Source organism: Aplosporella prunicola, assembly GCF_010093885.1.
Source record: "Aplosporella prunicola CBS 121167 unplaced genomic scaffold K452scaffold_27, whole genome shotgun sequence".
NCBI lineage: Eukaryota > Fungi > Ascomycota > Dothideomycetes > Botryosphaeriales > Aplosporellaceae > Aplosporella > Aplosporella prunicola.
Window position 1 is genome coordinate 22354 of NW_022983555.1, and position 15124 is coordinate 37477.

At 48.2% G+C, this 15124-nt stretch overlaps 6 protein-coding genes across 6 annotated transcripts; 5 read left to right on the forward strand and 1 right to left on the reverse strand.

The window, feature by feature from the left end:
• The first annotated feature begins 1021 nt into the window (after window positions 1–1021).
• Window positions 1022–1450, forward strand: K452DRAFT_291298 (uncharacterized protein). Its single transcript, XM_033541149.1, has 2 exons — window positions 1022–1360; window positions 1422–1450. Exons 1-2 carry the CDS (start codon window positions 1203–1205, stop codon window positions 1426–1428), a joined length of 165 nt encoding a protein of 54 aa, XP_033393407.1. The 5' UTR covers window positions 1022–1202; the 3' UTR covers window positions 1429–1450.
• Window positions 1451–2115: 665 nt separating this feature from the next.
• Window positions 2116–3783, forward strand: K452DRAFT_257167 (uncharacterized protein). Its single transcript, XM_033538426.1, has 3 exons — window positions 2116–2649; window positions 2701–3357; window positions 3417–3783. The coding sequence occupies exons 1-3, from the start codon at window positions 2152–2154 to the stop codon at window positions 3663–3665; spliced, it is 1404 nt and encodes a 467-aa protein (XP_033393408.1). The 5' UTR covers window positions 2116–2151; the 3' UTR covers window positions 3666–3783.
• A 1219-nt stretch (window positions 3784–5002) lies between these two features.
• On the reverse strand, window positions 5003–6900 carry K452DRAFT_312085 (uncharacterized protein; the record flags this gene model as incomplete). The annotated part of the gene is made up of 4 exons (XM_033543517.1): window positions 5003–6120; window positions 6164–6195; window positions 6225–6785; window positions 6839–6900. 4 exons carry the CDS (start codon window positions 6898–6900, stop codon window positions 5003–5005), a joined length of 1773 nt encoding a protein of 590 aa, XP_033393409.1.
• A 1679-nt stretch (window positions 6901–8579) lies between these two features.
• Window positions 8580–9438, forward strand: K452DRAFT_291301 (uncharacterized protein; the record flags this gene model as incomplete). Its single annotated transcript, XM_033541150.1, has 2 exons — window positions 8580–8599; window positions 8688–9438. 2 exons carry the CDS (start codon window positions 8580–8582, stop codon window positions 9436–9438), a joined length of 771 nt encoding a protein of 256 aa, XP_033393410.1.
• A 2013-nt stretch (window positions 9439–11451) lies between these two features.
• Window positions 11452–12012, forward strand: K452DRAFT_291302 (uncharacterized protein). The gene is made up of 2 exons (XM_033541151.1): window positions 11452–11556; window positions 11578–12012. Exons 1-2 carry the CDS (start codon window positions 11464–11466, stop codon window positions 11923–11925), a joined length of 441 nt encoding a protein of 146 aa, XP_033393411.1. The 5' UTR covers window positions 11452–11463; the 3' UTR covers window positions 11926–12012.
• A 2831-nt stretch (window positions 12013–14843) lies between these two features.
• K452DRAFT_291303 (uncharacterized protein) lies at window positions 14844–15123 on the forward strand. The gene has a single exon (XM_033541152.1). The coding sequence runs from the start codon at window positions 14927–14929 to the stop codon at window positions 15095–15097; it is 171 nt and encodes a 56-aa protein (XP_033393412.1). The 5' UTR covers window positions 14844–14926; the 3' UTR covers window positions 15098–15123.
• The last annotated feature ends 1 nt before the right edge of the window (window position 15124 follows it).

The window sequence follows — 15124 nt, forward strand, 5'->3', positions numbered from 1 at the left end:
TGCTCGACAAGCTTGTTGTGCTAGACTTGCTGATGCTGCGTCTGAACAAAAGGTTTCCAAGCGTAACGTGGGACGACATCGCGAGGGCGCGGAGGGACAGGTTGTGCCACTCGGTTAAGATCGGGTTGTAGAAAACTTTTTTCCATGCTGATGCAGCTCTTAGCCAACTTCCAAAAGTAATCGCAGCCCGGTTCGCGATGCCGTGCGCAGCCTTCCTGCCTGGGAGAAGACTTCGTGTCCCGTCACACGGTTATACTTGCTGCCCACCACTTTGCCAAGAGAGGATTGAGCGAGCCTAAGCCGCCCGAGTCTGCGCTGAACAACGATTCAGGATAAGTAGATGAGGTGGAAGAGGTGAAAACCGTGACACGCTGGATCATAAGGTGAAGTTTTGTACGCTAGCAAAGGAAAGCGCGAGTGGCCAACTTGGCTCCATCCCCCTCGACCTAACCGCATCCATATGTGACCTTAATTGCCAATTATCTGCACCCACGTTGTCGCTCTCTGCCCGTAATCGCCCGGCATTGATCCAGCTTCTACAACCTGTTCAACGCGCCATGCTCCGATAGTCACGCTTATCATGGACAAAATGTCCATAAGGTAGTGGTTGCGCAGCTCCTGTTGAGGACGCCAGGTCGGGGGAAGGGCAGGAAGGCGGTTATAACGAACGGATGAAGATACGCTTTAGCAACGGCCTTAGAACGCTCAAGGAGCTCGGTAGAGGCATTAACGGTGTTGGAGAAGTTGCGGTAGTCATAGCCTGACATGGAGAAGGTCAGTCAGGATGACTTCTTGCTTGGGGTTGTTAGGATACGCATAACTGACTTTACTAACCCATAAAATTAGGGCTTCGTCGGCATCTTTGGTAATCGTGCTTTTGTCGCTGAGAGGAAGCTCTTGCATCCTACGGAGCGGGCGGAATCGACTTCTACCGCGTGAAAACCTCCCCTCGAAGGTTTTAAGCGCCAATCCAGCGCCAACGTGTCCACTCTGGGTTTACGCTCTAATACCAAACTTGCGCGTGGGACACTCTTACGCGGTCGAAAATGGAGTAGTATAGTATAGCACGCGATATCGGTTGGAGTAGTGTAGCACGTTCGACGGCACGGACGTGTCGGAAGCGGCGCTGTATAGGCTAACGCGCTAGGCTTGACTTTGGTATAAGGGTGCATTTAAGGTGTTCGGCTCGGACTTAAGAAGCGATGGCTCTTCCATTCGATAGTGTTGCAGCGGTGTTATATATCTATCGGGATCGTGCATCGTATAGTTTAAGATCGTTATCGGGCAGTTCGAGGGTGTCGGTTAAACTATATCGAGATGTAATTTACACGAATCGTATTCAGATGCGCACTCCGAAAGTATAGAAAGCATTAAAATTAGTAGGTGAGCAGGTTAAGTCGTTGATTCGTTAAGATACATACGAGTTAGGCGCGCACATCGCGACCGAGTCCCAAAAAACCAGCGCCGCACGCTGCTCCGATTCCGCGTCACAAAGCCTAGCGATGACACTCGTTCCGATATAATATCTTATCGAACTAGCATTATTAAGATATTCGCAAAGTGTTAGGAAACGATCGCGCCTTCCGCCGCATGATCGCAGCAGCGGTTACCGCATGGCGCAAGCAGACCGCAAGTAGAAACGCGGAGAGCTGAAGGCGTCGGAGGACATTCTCGTTTGGCCTGGAGTTGCTTGACCCGACACCTGTTATTATAGTAGATTATGTGCGTGGGAAGCGGTGTGCCTGTGAGGTTTGATATGTTGTTTACATGGATGGATGGGTTGCGGTGGTCGTGGTGATGAAAATGGGGGTGCGGGGGAGATGCCCTAAGCTCCAAGCTCGGGCGCGGTCAAGCTCATTATGGTGCATGACTCGCAAGCAGCTCTAGAGGGAAAGAGTTTACAATGAGTATAATGAATTTCTGTAAAGTAGCTGGGTTGGATTTTGAAACGGATGAATTTATTTGTGTCTGTCTATATTTGAAAAGCGGCCATGATCAAGTCGCCCGAGCAGGCCTCGGTTTTATAGAGCATCCCTATGTAGGTCCGTGCGAAGCGTCGTCGTAGAAACGCCGCATCGCGCTTGCCCGGTAATACAACCTCAGCGCCCTTTTACAACCCAATCCACGTCGCCATGCCCGCTCTACTTCGCCATGCCACTGCACACACCTCCGCGCTCGCGCTCGCCCAGCGATTCCGACAGCGACTTCGGGCCGCATCCTATTGTCGCGTGGCTTGAAGGCTTGCTATTGCCATCGCCGCCTCTGTATTCGTCGAAGCGGAAGCATGCGCTTATTATGACCGGCCATCAGCCCGATGCAAAGCGTCGCAGGACGGGCGATCAAAACGAGGCAGAGGACGAAGAAGAGGACCTCGACAGGACGCCACGAGCGGATCGGTTCAATCTCCAATGCGGGAAGAAGAAAAAGAAGAGCACGAAATCTACAACGTCGGCATTAACGGACACAGGAGATAGCGTTTCGGTAGACTCAGGGCGGTCCGTCAAGCAGATCAGCGATACGTTATTCGCGTTTGAGCCGATCGTCGGCAGGGACTACGATCCAAAAGACTTGCCAGTAAGACTAGCGGATATATTTAAGCGGGTCAAGCTCTTTAGCATTAGTCGTAGTGTCTTGCCTAACCGGCTCAAGGTAAGTTTGCTTTGCAACGGTAATAGGCTAAGCTGACTAGATATTATATAGGCCTCTAACCCTCCTCTCCTCCCCGACGACCCCGATAATGAATACCTTGCCTTCGACAATGATAACTCCCGCGACCTCCTTGGTCCGATCCCCAACCAAGACACCGTCGACCGTATCTTGCGCCGTACCAAGGTATCCCATAACCACTGCGAAGCTGAATGGAATTGCCGGATACATACCGCCATCCTGTCCGCCGCCTTTGAAAACCTAACATTTGACGGCATTATCGACTTCCTCAACTGCAGCGTAGCGAAGATTGAAAGACGCCTGCTCCCACAATATGGCAGCCAGAAGACACGTAATGTCGACTTTGCAGTCGTGCTGCAGATGGATACGCAGGAGGCGAATTCCGTGAACGCGCTCGCGGCTTGGGACACGGATTTCTCTATTAATCAAACATTGTACTCGCCCCTGAGACGTGCGCCTATCGCTATAAGCTTGGAGATAAAGCCTGCAGCCGAGCAGTGGCGGTCCGCGGAGCTGCAGGTGGGTATCTGGGTCGGGGCTTATTTCAAGCGGCTACAGGAGCTGCTTGCTATGCACGAGAAGCAAGAAGATACTATGGAACCGCTTTCTGCGCTGCCGCTGCTAGTCGTTCAAGGCTCGAAGTGGCACTTCCTCATAGCGGAGCGTAAGCGTGGGGAGGGCAAGCAGACCGTAAGTATCACATATTTCATCTTGCAAAGCTGACACCGACTAACCGTTTCCCCTAATAGACGATCTGGGGCCCCATCCAGTTTGGTGACTCATGCAATGAGCTAGGCGTCTACCAGATTATTGCAACTCTCCAATACCTTGGTAAATGGGCAACGACAGAGTACCGCGAGTGGTTTGACAGGAAGGTGCTTCGTTTACCTGTAGCGGGCTCTGCTGCTGCGGCTTCTATAGTAGACTCTGTCATAGACACGGAGCCGCGAGCGGGCGGAGGACTTGAAACCAATAGCTTAGTAAAAGACACAGAGTAGGATATGCAGCTGGACGCTAACTCGGGAGCAGATAGCTATACAACTAGGGATAGAGATAAAGAATGGTACTATCCTTTTCAGGATAGATTCTTAGGGTCATATATAGTACTCCACCTCGAATCTAAAAAATTGTTTCTTTTCCCTTATTGCGCAGGTTAATATACAGCCTCATTGATTCAGTCCGGGGGACCAACGGTGACAGAGTTAGGAATATTAGCCTGGGTACCACCCCTCGCCATCGACAACTTTTAGTCTACGGTAATACACTCGCTTACTCGACCGCCATGTCGCCATTATCCCGCAACGGTCGGCACCGTACCATCCATAGATGCGCAGAGGCTTTCCCACGTCGGGCGACCCAGCCGCCCTCGCCCTCTCATATCCCGCTCTGGGCCCTTAGCACAGGCGCATGATCGTGCGTCTTGTAAGCCGCGAGCGGCATTAAAATTCTAGAACTGGCTTAGATTCAACCGTTTCTTACCCTTAAATTGCTTGTATCTCGAAAATACGCAGCCCTTTAGTAATTTTTTGGGTAGAACCGTCTGTTATAGTTTCCAATTGCATACGGACGTAAAATGAATCAAACAAATAAACAATACTCTCACGTAACTTAACAGGGCTGCTAGCCCAGCTAAGAACAGGCCATTGCTGGCTCAACCAGCACCGTAAACGAGTAGGACGGATAAACAACGATAAATACGAATACGGAGAAGTAGAATTAACATCCCATGTGCTACTAGACTATTTACTACTCCAAGAGAATCGGCAAAGGATGTGCTAAGAAACCGGACTCTAGAGAAACTGCCTATCTAGCCTTTTGGGTGGCAAGCTAAAAGGCAACTCTCAGCCTCGCACGGATAATAAAAAGTGGAGGATTTCGGCTACGCAACTTAAGTGGGTACTTAAATTGGTACGTCAAACAGAAAGGTTCCAGAATAGAGACGCTAGCGAGTAGAACCCTTACCTTATTCCTTCCTTCAGCCCACGTCACTCCTTATACTTACCCAGATTAAAGCACTACAGTGTATATTACTAGCATATCTCCTTTAAATAGTCTGTAGCCTGGATATCGCTTAGGCGATAGATTAGGGTAAATAAATATAACTCAATTTAATATATAGGTAAGGGGGTAAGATTTTGTATAACAAATGTTAAAGTGAAACGCGGATATAATCGGGTAATCCTAGCTGACAATAATATAGATATAGGTAGAGAACTAAACCAGAAATAAATATTAAAAAATATGAGTTATAACAATAAAAGATATTAAGCTTGCATCTAAAAAAATATTAAAGGCGTAAATAATAATAGGGACTAAAAACAAGGGGCTATATTACTTAGACTAAAATTACGACACGATAGTCTACTCGTAAGTTAAACCAATCCAGCTCAATCGTATCTAACCCTATCCTTGATGAAAGTCTATCCTGCGTATTAATTGCGATAAGACGTGATTTTTCGCCGTATTGGCATACTACAACAAATTCAACGTCCTGCCCTTTCATATAATGAAAGTCTGAATAGAGATAGGTTGTCCCCAGAACAGAGCCCTTCGCATCAGAGCTAACATCACAGGATCCATCGTTGATATTTGAAATATACAGCCATACCACCATGCCGCAGAAGAAAATAGGGAAACGCGTCTTCCATTCAAGAATGTTGCGGGCTTTCAGGTCTTTGTATACTCGACAAGATTCGTCCTTAGTAAGCCGTCTTCTATTTTTGGACTTGTTGATAGGCGTGATGCCCCTCGAGCCGTAGTAATAGAATGTATAGAGACTAAGGTCTGAGCTTGTATCGCCGGCCGCTTGGAGTAAGCTTTCATCATATTCGACCGGATACTTAGATTGCCAAGCAGCCCAGTACCACGTCGGAAACATCGGCCGGAGGGAAATTGGTTCATCGGTCCAGTAAAATGAGAAGCAGAGCGCAATACTGAAGTATTTGTTTGGTAATCCTAAGGAGAATCCTTCCTTGTCCGAAGCATCGAGTACGTCGACGATGCCACAGAATGCGTTAATAGCATCCTCTGGCTTTAAGAGTTGTCGCTTAGTGTAGCATTGAACCATTTCGGAATATTCTTTAAAGGTGTCTTCACCCGCAAATACCTCAGGTAAAGACTTCTTCCAAAAAGGCTGTTCAGTCTGCGGTGTTTGCATTTGAACCACCGTACTGCTAGTTGGGGGAAACGGCTTAAGAACGGTATCTTCTATCCACGTCGCTTCGTTGCACCTAAAATATACTTGTTCTCGGGTGAAGATAAGTAGCCTTCGTGATAGTATACCTTCTTGATAGGTCCAGCCTCTGTTGGCCCAACGGGAAGTTTCCATGACCCGTCGGAAATCATGCGGAGTATAGGCCAGCGTTAAGCCGTTGATGCGCTCTATTCGTTGGGCTGGCCGTGAATCATCCTCGACGCCGGGAAGACCGGCTTCGGAGTCATCCCCAAAGGCAGCTACAATAGTAAGGTGAGCATAGTTGTATATAGTCGCCATTACTTTTATCTGTTGCTCCTTTTCCTTTCCAGGATCTTGACAGATACATAAAGAGTCTACCTACAAGTAGGGAATCCTAAGCTTACGGTAGAGTTTCAGTGCATCTTCGATGGTCTTTGGGATATCATGGGCGTATTGTGCGAGGCCTTGGGGCTTTTCCAGTGTTTCCATGGTTTTCGCATTCAGTTCTAGTTGGCCAACACTCCCCCATACGTAGCTCAGGGCTGCGTAGCACACGTCACTCCCGGGCCTATTATCGTTTTCGGACCCAAAGCGCACAACCTGTTGTGCTTCGATGTCGATGAGTCTTGAAGGGCCAGTTGGATTCTCGAACGGAAGTAGTGAACAGGTACTGTATGTCTTGGTACATAGGCTGATCCAGGAATCGATGAGAGAGCAGTCTACACTGGCTTGGGTCTTCCGACCGTGGCATAAGGTTTTAGCTTCGATGCCGTTACGTGCCGAATAAGGTTGCACAAGCATGATCGAGCCTTCAGCATATTTATAAACTTGCAGGCTGTTGTAGTTGCCCCAGCAATCCGTGATTCGAGAAAACTCGCGGGAGACATTGTCGAGAAATGCGAAATTCGTAGAGACAACAAGTCTATTCGTAATATAACCGTCACTAGATATCTTCGTTAGCTCGAAGTTTAGGAGCATATCTTTCCATCCTCTTACCTGTTAGAGATTTCTCTATAAATTGAGCGAAAATAGTAGATTTCATCTCCAGGGTTCAACATTCCGCCATAATGATCATTCTGAAGAGCGTAAGAGACTAGGCGGCACAAAGGACACGTGGAGCTATCGCGGATCGTTAACCACGACTAGCTGGCTGTCTACCTTCCCTAGCGATCGGAAGGGTCCCCTAATGTTGTCTAGAAAAACCTGTCTAACAGAAGAGTGCTGCATACCCCGCACAATTCGCTAGTATCACCCATATCTAAAACGTGTATTCCCAGTTATAAAACGAAGTAGCTTAGTTGCATACTGTTACAAGGCTTCGTGGATGTTTTTACCGATACCACGCCTTATCACGTGGTCTCGGTGGATATATCCTGTTTGGTACTAGCTTATAAAGCTTCACCTCAGGCGACGAAGCGTTGATAGCTATCTCTTACAGCTTCGCATGTTAAACCGGCGCCGCAGCCCTGGAGTGCTCCGGGTAGATGTAGAGCTGGAAAGACCTGAATTTCGCTTGGGAACTTATTTAGTTCTCCGGGTAGCTTCGGGGTAGGTATGCGGCGAAGTTTCGGTTGGTTAGGCGGTTTTTCTTGGCAGACTGTGCGAAATCCTGGCGGGACACCGAAGGGTATTTTTCTCGCGAAGGGGTTACATGGCATTAAGCAAGGAGTGCACGAAAGTAAAGACAGAGACGGGAGCAAGCGAAGGTGTAACCTGTCGAGTATATATAGTACCTGGGGACGGCCTCGGGCTAACCGGCGTCGCCGAGAGGCCTTCCGGAAGCGAGCGAACCAGCCGCCTTCGCGCGGAATGATGCAGGCTTAGGTGACGAGAATAACCTGCCCTGTTTCCTGCCAGAATTGCCGACGCCACCAGCTGATCGCGTAGAGAAACTACCTTGCCCATCCCGTCGTATACCCCGGCATCCATGCTCGCCCACTTTTCGCGGGAGAAATTAGCGCTCGGATTAAATGCATCGAAGAGCTAACTAGGGCTGCGACTGCCGATGAGTCGACCGACGACACAGCCTACTACTTAACGTACTTAGCAAAATTTTACGCATTTATCATTGGCGGGATCTACTCGCTGCTATGCCTTCCTCCATCGCGTGAGCTGCGCTGCTGCCTAATGCCTAGGGCTATGCGCGCCTCCGGCGTCGCTGCCTAAATACGTGGCGGCCGTTGTCTCGAGTAGGCAAGTGGGAAGAGGAGCGGAGTCTACGGGGCTGAAACAGGCGTTGAATCTGCCTTGCCGCTCCGACCGATAAGCGCGCGCGAGATGGTCTTGGCTAAACGGAGCTGACGCCGCCTCTGCAGACGCCTTATTAATAGAGTAGAGGAGACTTGGCTTCGGATCTGCCGATTACCTTATGTCTTTTTGGCGCTGCGTTTTCTTTTTGCGAAATGCGCCAGGGTCATTGTAAAAATATTTAAACGCTGGTTGGGAGAGGTTACCTAGGGGCTAGATCTAGACCCAAGCTGATTTTAAGTTCTCTAAAGCTAGCCGTATAGGTCTAGGGCTGTTAAATGTCCCCGGAACCGATAAGGGTACGCTGCACCTCGCGCTACAGGATGCGCACCAACGATGTATGGTAGAGCGAGGCTGAATGCTGACTAAAGATTAATATCTAGTATCCCTGACCTTGCTTTCTACTCTGTAGTCGTGTTTGTTTTAAGTGACCGGAGATTATAGACCCTAGTAAAAACGCAGAAAAATTGCTAGTCGACGGTGTGCCAAGATGACTAGCTACTCCGCTACGTAATAGCTGAGCGCTATGATCGAACCAACCATGGGTCTTCTAACATGTGACGTGAATTATATCCTAGCACTCCTTCCTACAAGTCAGGTTCGGTCTACTGGTCGGAATCGGCGGTGGTATCCCCGAGCTGGGTGCCGATATCCGCCTCGGCGACGTTGCTGTCAGTCAGCCGACTGGAAGCAGTGGTGGTGTCGTCCAGTATGACCTTCAAAAAGTGAAGAAGGGAGAGGAGGTCGAACGAAAAGACTTCCTTAATAAGCCGCCTAAGGTTCTGCTTTCAGCACTATCGAATATTCAGGCAAAGCATAGGCGCAAGAAATTCAGAGTGCCAGCGATTCTAAGGGAGATAGAGACGCGAAATCCTGAAATGTTCACATCTCAGCCTGGCGAGCCCGGGTACAACTATCAGGGTTTCGAAAACGATAAGTTATTCGATCCATCGTACGAACACACCTATGGCAAGGATTACAGTGATTGCGATCTGAAGAAGATCCTAAAACGCGACCTACGACCCGTCCCCGAGAACCCTAAGGCTTACTACGGCACTATAGCTTCCGGGGACACACTCGTGAAGGATGCTACTGCTAGAACAGAGCTCATCCGGTATATTCCAGGTGGATGCATCTACTATAAGATAGAAGCCGCTGGTCTAATAAACAACCTCCCCTGCCTTGTTATTAGGGGAATAAGCGACTATGCGGACTCGTATAAAAACGATCGATGGCAGCCATACGCCGCTGCAACAGCAGCTGCATTCGCAAAAGAATTGCTTGGATATGTCCCAGCAGGGCAACTGGAGGCGATGCCAAAGGCTGTGGATGTGATTAAAGATAGTTAGTCCAACTTCTACCTGTCAAGGGATCTGTTATTTACTTTTCTAAAGTTGTAGTGAATGTGGACAGTATACAGTCAATCACGAAAGAGAACAAAAGCAGCATCGATGAGCTAAAGCTAGATCGTCAACAACAAGAGATTAACCAGTGGCTTTCGGCTCCCGAGCCCTCAACCAACTACAATAGAGCTTTGAAGCAACGACACGCTAGGTCAGGTCTCTGGTTCCTTGACGGCAAAGCTTTCACGAACTGGAAAACACAACCAAACTCGTTCCTCTGGCTCTACGGCATCCCTGGGTGCGGGAAGACAATCCTGAGTTCCGCTATCATTGAGAACCTAAGTAAAAGCAAGGCTTATTCCCAGAGCTTGCTGTATTTCTACTTCGACTTCACTGATACCGGCAAGTAGTTATGGGAAAACGCAATCCGTTTACTTATCTACTAGCTGTACTATAAAAATAAAAACGCCCAAAGGTCTCTATATTTACTATATTCGACTCACGAGAACGGACGCCGGCAGCCAAGCCCCGATTCGCTCTACACGACTTTCTAAAACATGGTTCAGCAAGCTGATGAAGTCTGGATCGTCCTCGATGCCCTAGACGAATGCTAGAAGGGATCTCAAACCAAAGAGCTACTGCCGTGGATACGAAAGCTTCTGAAAGGTTCGCAGCAGACGAACGTCCATCTTCTTGTAACGAGTCGACCTGAACAGGAGATCAACTCGGCTTTAAGAGAATGGGCTCATGATCATGATACCATCCCGATAGGAGGTGATTCGGTAGCGGATAATATACATGCATACATCTACGCCAAAGTTAAAGAGGGAGAAGGCTTAAGCAGGTGGCATTCACGACCAGATGTTTAAGAAGAAATTGAAACTGCTCTTAGGAAGAAAGCAAATGGAATGTACTGTTCCCTCCTCCTTACCTTTTAGTGGGCGAATACTAAAATGATATAGGTTCAGATGGGCCGCACTGCAGCTCTAAAGTCTAGAAGATTGTATTGATTACGAGGCGCTGAAATATGCGCTCGAATCACTGCTATAGACACTAGACGAGACGTACGATAGGATTATGGCTAACATCCCTCCTTAAAGGAAAGCCAAGGTGTCAGCTAGGATCACTCTGATAACTCTCGTTTATCAGCCTCATTATTTAGTTGTTACACAACAGCCTTACCCCTGCACTACTTATTTACCACTACTAAAGAGAAAACGTGTTCTTTTAGATAGCAGTATATATACCTCTATAGGTAATAGTAATCTAGAAGGACAAGCGGCGTCCAATTCCTCGCGCCCAGCTTTATACAAGGCTATAAGAATTCTACAATTCCTAGCTTATTCAGAACGGCCAATGAGGATTAAGGAGCTTGTCGATACGATCGTAGTAACGCCTAGAGAAAAGCAACGGTTTAATCCTAAGAACCGTATTCTAAATCCCGAGGAGGTTGCAGTTTACTGCTCTAGTTTTGTAACTCTTATAAAGAGGACGCAGAGCGTGATTGAAGATCAACAAGTGACTGAGCTACAGCTTGCACACTTCTCAGTCAAAGAGTATCTGACATCAGAACGGCTCGAAAAAGATACTGCCAAGAACTTTAAAGAAACAGCCGCCAGAGGTTTAATCGCGGAAGTATGCTTAGTATATATATTGAACTTGAAGTCAACCCTTTCAACAAAACAGATCATGGAATCCTTCCCTCTGGCATAGTATTCTGCGCGATATTGGACGAGTCATACCGTCGTATCTGAAGGAAATAGCGATACAGTCCGTACTCTTGTTTCAGAGTTTGTTTTGTGCAAAAACTCTTATACAACATGCTATAAAATATACAACCCAGAGCGTAGCTGGCCGGAGCATGATGATCGAGAGCAAACTACACCTATTCTGTACTATACATCACGAGAAGGCGTAGAATGTGCAGTACAGACGTTACTTAACAAAGGTACCGACGTCAACGCGCAGGGCGGCTTCTACGGCAATGCTCTCCAGGCTGCTTCTTCTAAGGGCCACGAGAAGATCGTTCAGATGCTGCTCGATAAGGGTGCCGACGTCAACGCGCAGAATAGGGGGTACGGCAATACCCTCCAGGCTGCTTCTCACAGGGGCCGCGAGAAGATCGTTTAGATGCTGCTCGACAAGGGTGCCGACGTAAAAGGGCAGGGCGGCGAGTACGGCAACACTCTCCAAGCTGCTTATTCTCTAGGCCACGAGAAGATCGTTCAGATGCTGCTCGACAAGGGTGCCGACGTTAACGCGCAGGGCGGCGAGTACGGCAACGCTCTCCAAGCTACTTATTCTCGGGGCTACGAGAAGATCGTTCAGATACTTCAGAACATGGCCGAGAACTTAGTAGAGAAGATAGGCCGGGTAGCAGTAATCGAGAAAGCCGCGAAGCGTTCCTCATCCCAGGCAGAAATTAGTAGAGATAATAGGGAAATCGTGGCCAAGAAGCCGAAGGTAGCTAACGTTAGTTCGCTAAATACGTAAGGAGGAGCGGAGGCGGGTTCATCTAAAGGGGTTAGGGATTATAAGGACGAGGAAAATTAGTAGGTTTTCGACGGTTTAGATCGAGAAAGTGCGTAGTTTTAGCTCACTTAAAGCTTTTTCTTTCTGCGAAGCTGGCGCGAGGAATTGGACGCCGCTGTTCCTTCTAGATCATTGCTACCTATAGAGGTATATATGCTGCTATTTAAAAGAACACGTTTTCTCTTTGAGGTCCTTATTTCCTTGCAGTGGATAAATGAGTGGTGCAGGGTAAGGCTGTTGTGTAACAACTAAAGAGTAAGGCTGAAAATGCGTATTATCGGAGTAATCCTGGCTGACACTCTCTTTTGTAGAGTAGAGCTTATTCTAAACTATTATGGGCCGCAAGGGAAAGCAACCCGTAGGGTCAAGAAGACCTTATGCGAAGAAGGCCTACACGGGTCTAGAGACCCCAAGGACCTAACGGCCACACGGATCCAAAGTCTATAAGGCATTAGCCGCCGCACGGACAGGCTAACACGTGCAATCAAGGCCCGCATAGGAACTCAACCCGCAGGGACTCGGATAACAACTAGGAGCCAAGAAGCCCGCAGGCGATTTAGGACCACAAGGGCAAATATCGCCTACAGAAATTGTTAGAGTGCGCATTATAGACAACATAGTGCTATATTCTAGCAGATTCCATGTAGCCACCAGAGTACCCACCCTGCAGGCACAAATAGCTCCGAGGTAGCTATACCTTCTCAATTAGACTCGATCAGACTCGATTCCATTTTTCAATAGAAATTCCGCAGTATGGCGAAGAAGGCAGGGCCAGCAGAGCAGGGCAAGAGTAATAGACTTATCGCATCCGCTCTAAGAAAGAGAAGTTGGTTGTCGGGTTACAGGAAGCCAGTTGTCAGAAAAGTGGCACAGATTACGTGCGCCCCACACGTCGCCCTCCATAGTTCGGGCTAAACCAGGTAACTATCGCCCTCACGAGCCTAGGGGACGGGCAGCAACACCAGATTGCTAGATTTTCCTACATGTATATAGACCACGCTCTCTAGCAGTATATGGGACCTTCATAGTCAACTCAAAGTATCAATCGTATCATAAGATTATAGTAACACGCCTACGCCCGATCCTTCGCGTAACTTATCTCTTAATTCTCTTACACTTCTTGTCCTCTAGGTAAGCCATCCCCTCAGCCGGCATTGTCCTCTATACTGACGGATCCCAGGATACCATAGACAGGATAGGACTAGGGTATATAGGTTATTAGGGGGGCTATAAGATCTTCGAAAGGTGCTAAAGCCTAGGTACCGCTGCAGAGGTATACGACGCAGAAGTTATCGCAATAGAAGCAGCGATACGGGCTGCGGCCCGTTTTGCCAACACGCGTTTAGCGACCAACATCTTTGTGCTTCTCGATAATTAGGAGGTAGCATGGAGAGCGCTGAAGGGTAAACCGACAGACTCCAGCCAAGGAAGCATCCTTAGGATCCGGCAACTCACGACGTTATAAAAATAAAGGAGACGCGCCCTTCACATACACCCAGGAGAGATAGTAGTACGCTAGGTACCCGGGCACCAAGAGATTCTAGGCAACGAGGAAGCAGACCGCCTCGCGAAACAGGGCGCCGCAGCTCTAGCCCCGCCAAATATCCCATTAACAATCGTAAAATCCAGAGCGCTCGTAAGACAGACTGCGCGAGAACTATTCTAAAGATGGTGGGACGAACACGCTCCTAAATCCTACCAGGACCTAGAGATCCCTCTAGCAAAAGGAGCACCTCCGGAACTCCTCCTACCGAGAAAAATACTCGGCCACCTGCTAGCAGCTCGGTCAGGCTATAGGGACTTCCAGGCATACTACGACCGGTTTAACCACCTGGACGTAGACAATTACTGTCGATACGGTCGCCCGAAAACTATAATATACTTCGCCTTCTATAGGCTTGCACGGAAACGAATAAAATGCATTTAAGGAAAACCTGGTAGCATTATCTCTATAATCCTCGGCATCCTAAGAGGAGCAACTCTCTTCGCAAAGTTCGCAGAGGAATCCCGCTTCTTTACGGACATCTGCCCTAGGAAGACAGGCACACTCCTAGAACCCCCTCTAGCGGGAATTTAACGAAAAGACCCGCCTTTCTACCTTTCTACTCTGTCCTATCTTTATATGTATTTCTTTCTTACTTCCTAGCCTTGAAGGCTCTAGCACTCTAGCAAAGAAGACACACGAGTAGGAGTTAGAGGAAAACTTACTACGAAAAGAGCCTATAGAGACGCTTCGTCCGCGATATGCTACCCTAACAGCGTAAGCCGTAGGCAGCGTGGCACGTCCTATGCCCCTTAGGAGGCTATAGGGCACACGGTGGCAAGTAAATAGTCGAACCGCGCGTGGACCCGCCGGACGTTAAATAGCAATTAATCAATTAATCAATTACTTAAGGTAAACCCTTCGAACTTATTTACCCGCTAGGCAATTCTAACGCCTAGGCTAAAGAGGCCTCGTTACAGCTGGAGTTTCTGTAATTTTTGTAGAGGTTGTTGTGAGGGTTTTTTAGGATGGATTTGCAGTCTAGGATAGATTAAGACCTCTAAGTTAGAGGAGGAGGTACTCTGGACGCTTGGTGAAGGCGGAGGTCTCTTTTCCCCCCTTGAAATATAGGGGAGCTTGGGGTATCTACTTCTATTTCAGTAGAAGTGGAGGTTTTTTCCGGAGTTAGTGGAGTTTGAAGGGAATCGAAGCGTGTTCCAAGTGGCGGGGTAGATAGCCTAAGGGTAAGCGTTAAGGTCTCGTCCCGGAGGCGTTAGTAGACTCTCTGGTTAAAAACAATCTTTATTGTTTGAAATCAGTAGCGAAAGGTGTTTTTAGTTGGTTTAATTCCAAAGCGGATTTTGTAAGAGACTTGGTTTTAAACGGTAGGGGTGAGTTGGCCGAAGATGTAGTATTCTACGAGAAAAGAAGGGGGTTTAAGAACCCGGACTTGTGTTTTCGCCATAGTGTTAGCCCTAGATGTGTTGTTCTAGGCTGGGAGGTCTGCCTGAAGCGGAGATCGAATGGGGTCTGTGCGGTCTTGGCAGGGAAAACCGAAAATTTTTCCCACTGCTTGAGCCAGTAGTCGGTTTTTACCCTGTAGATAACGCGACGACCAAGGCCTGCGGCCTGGTGCAAGTTAACCTATAGGGTAAATAGGCTGTGCTGGTTTAGTTG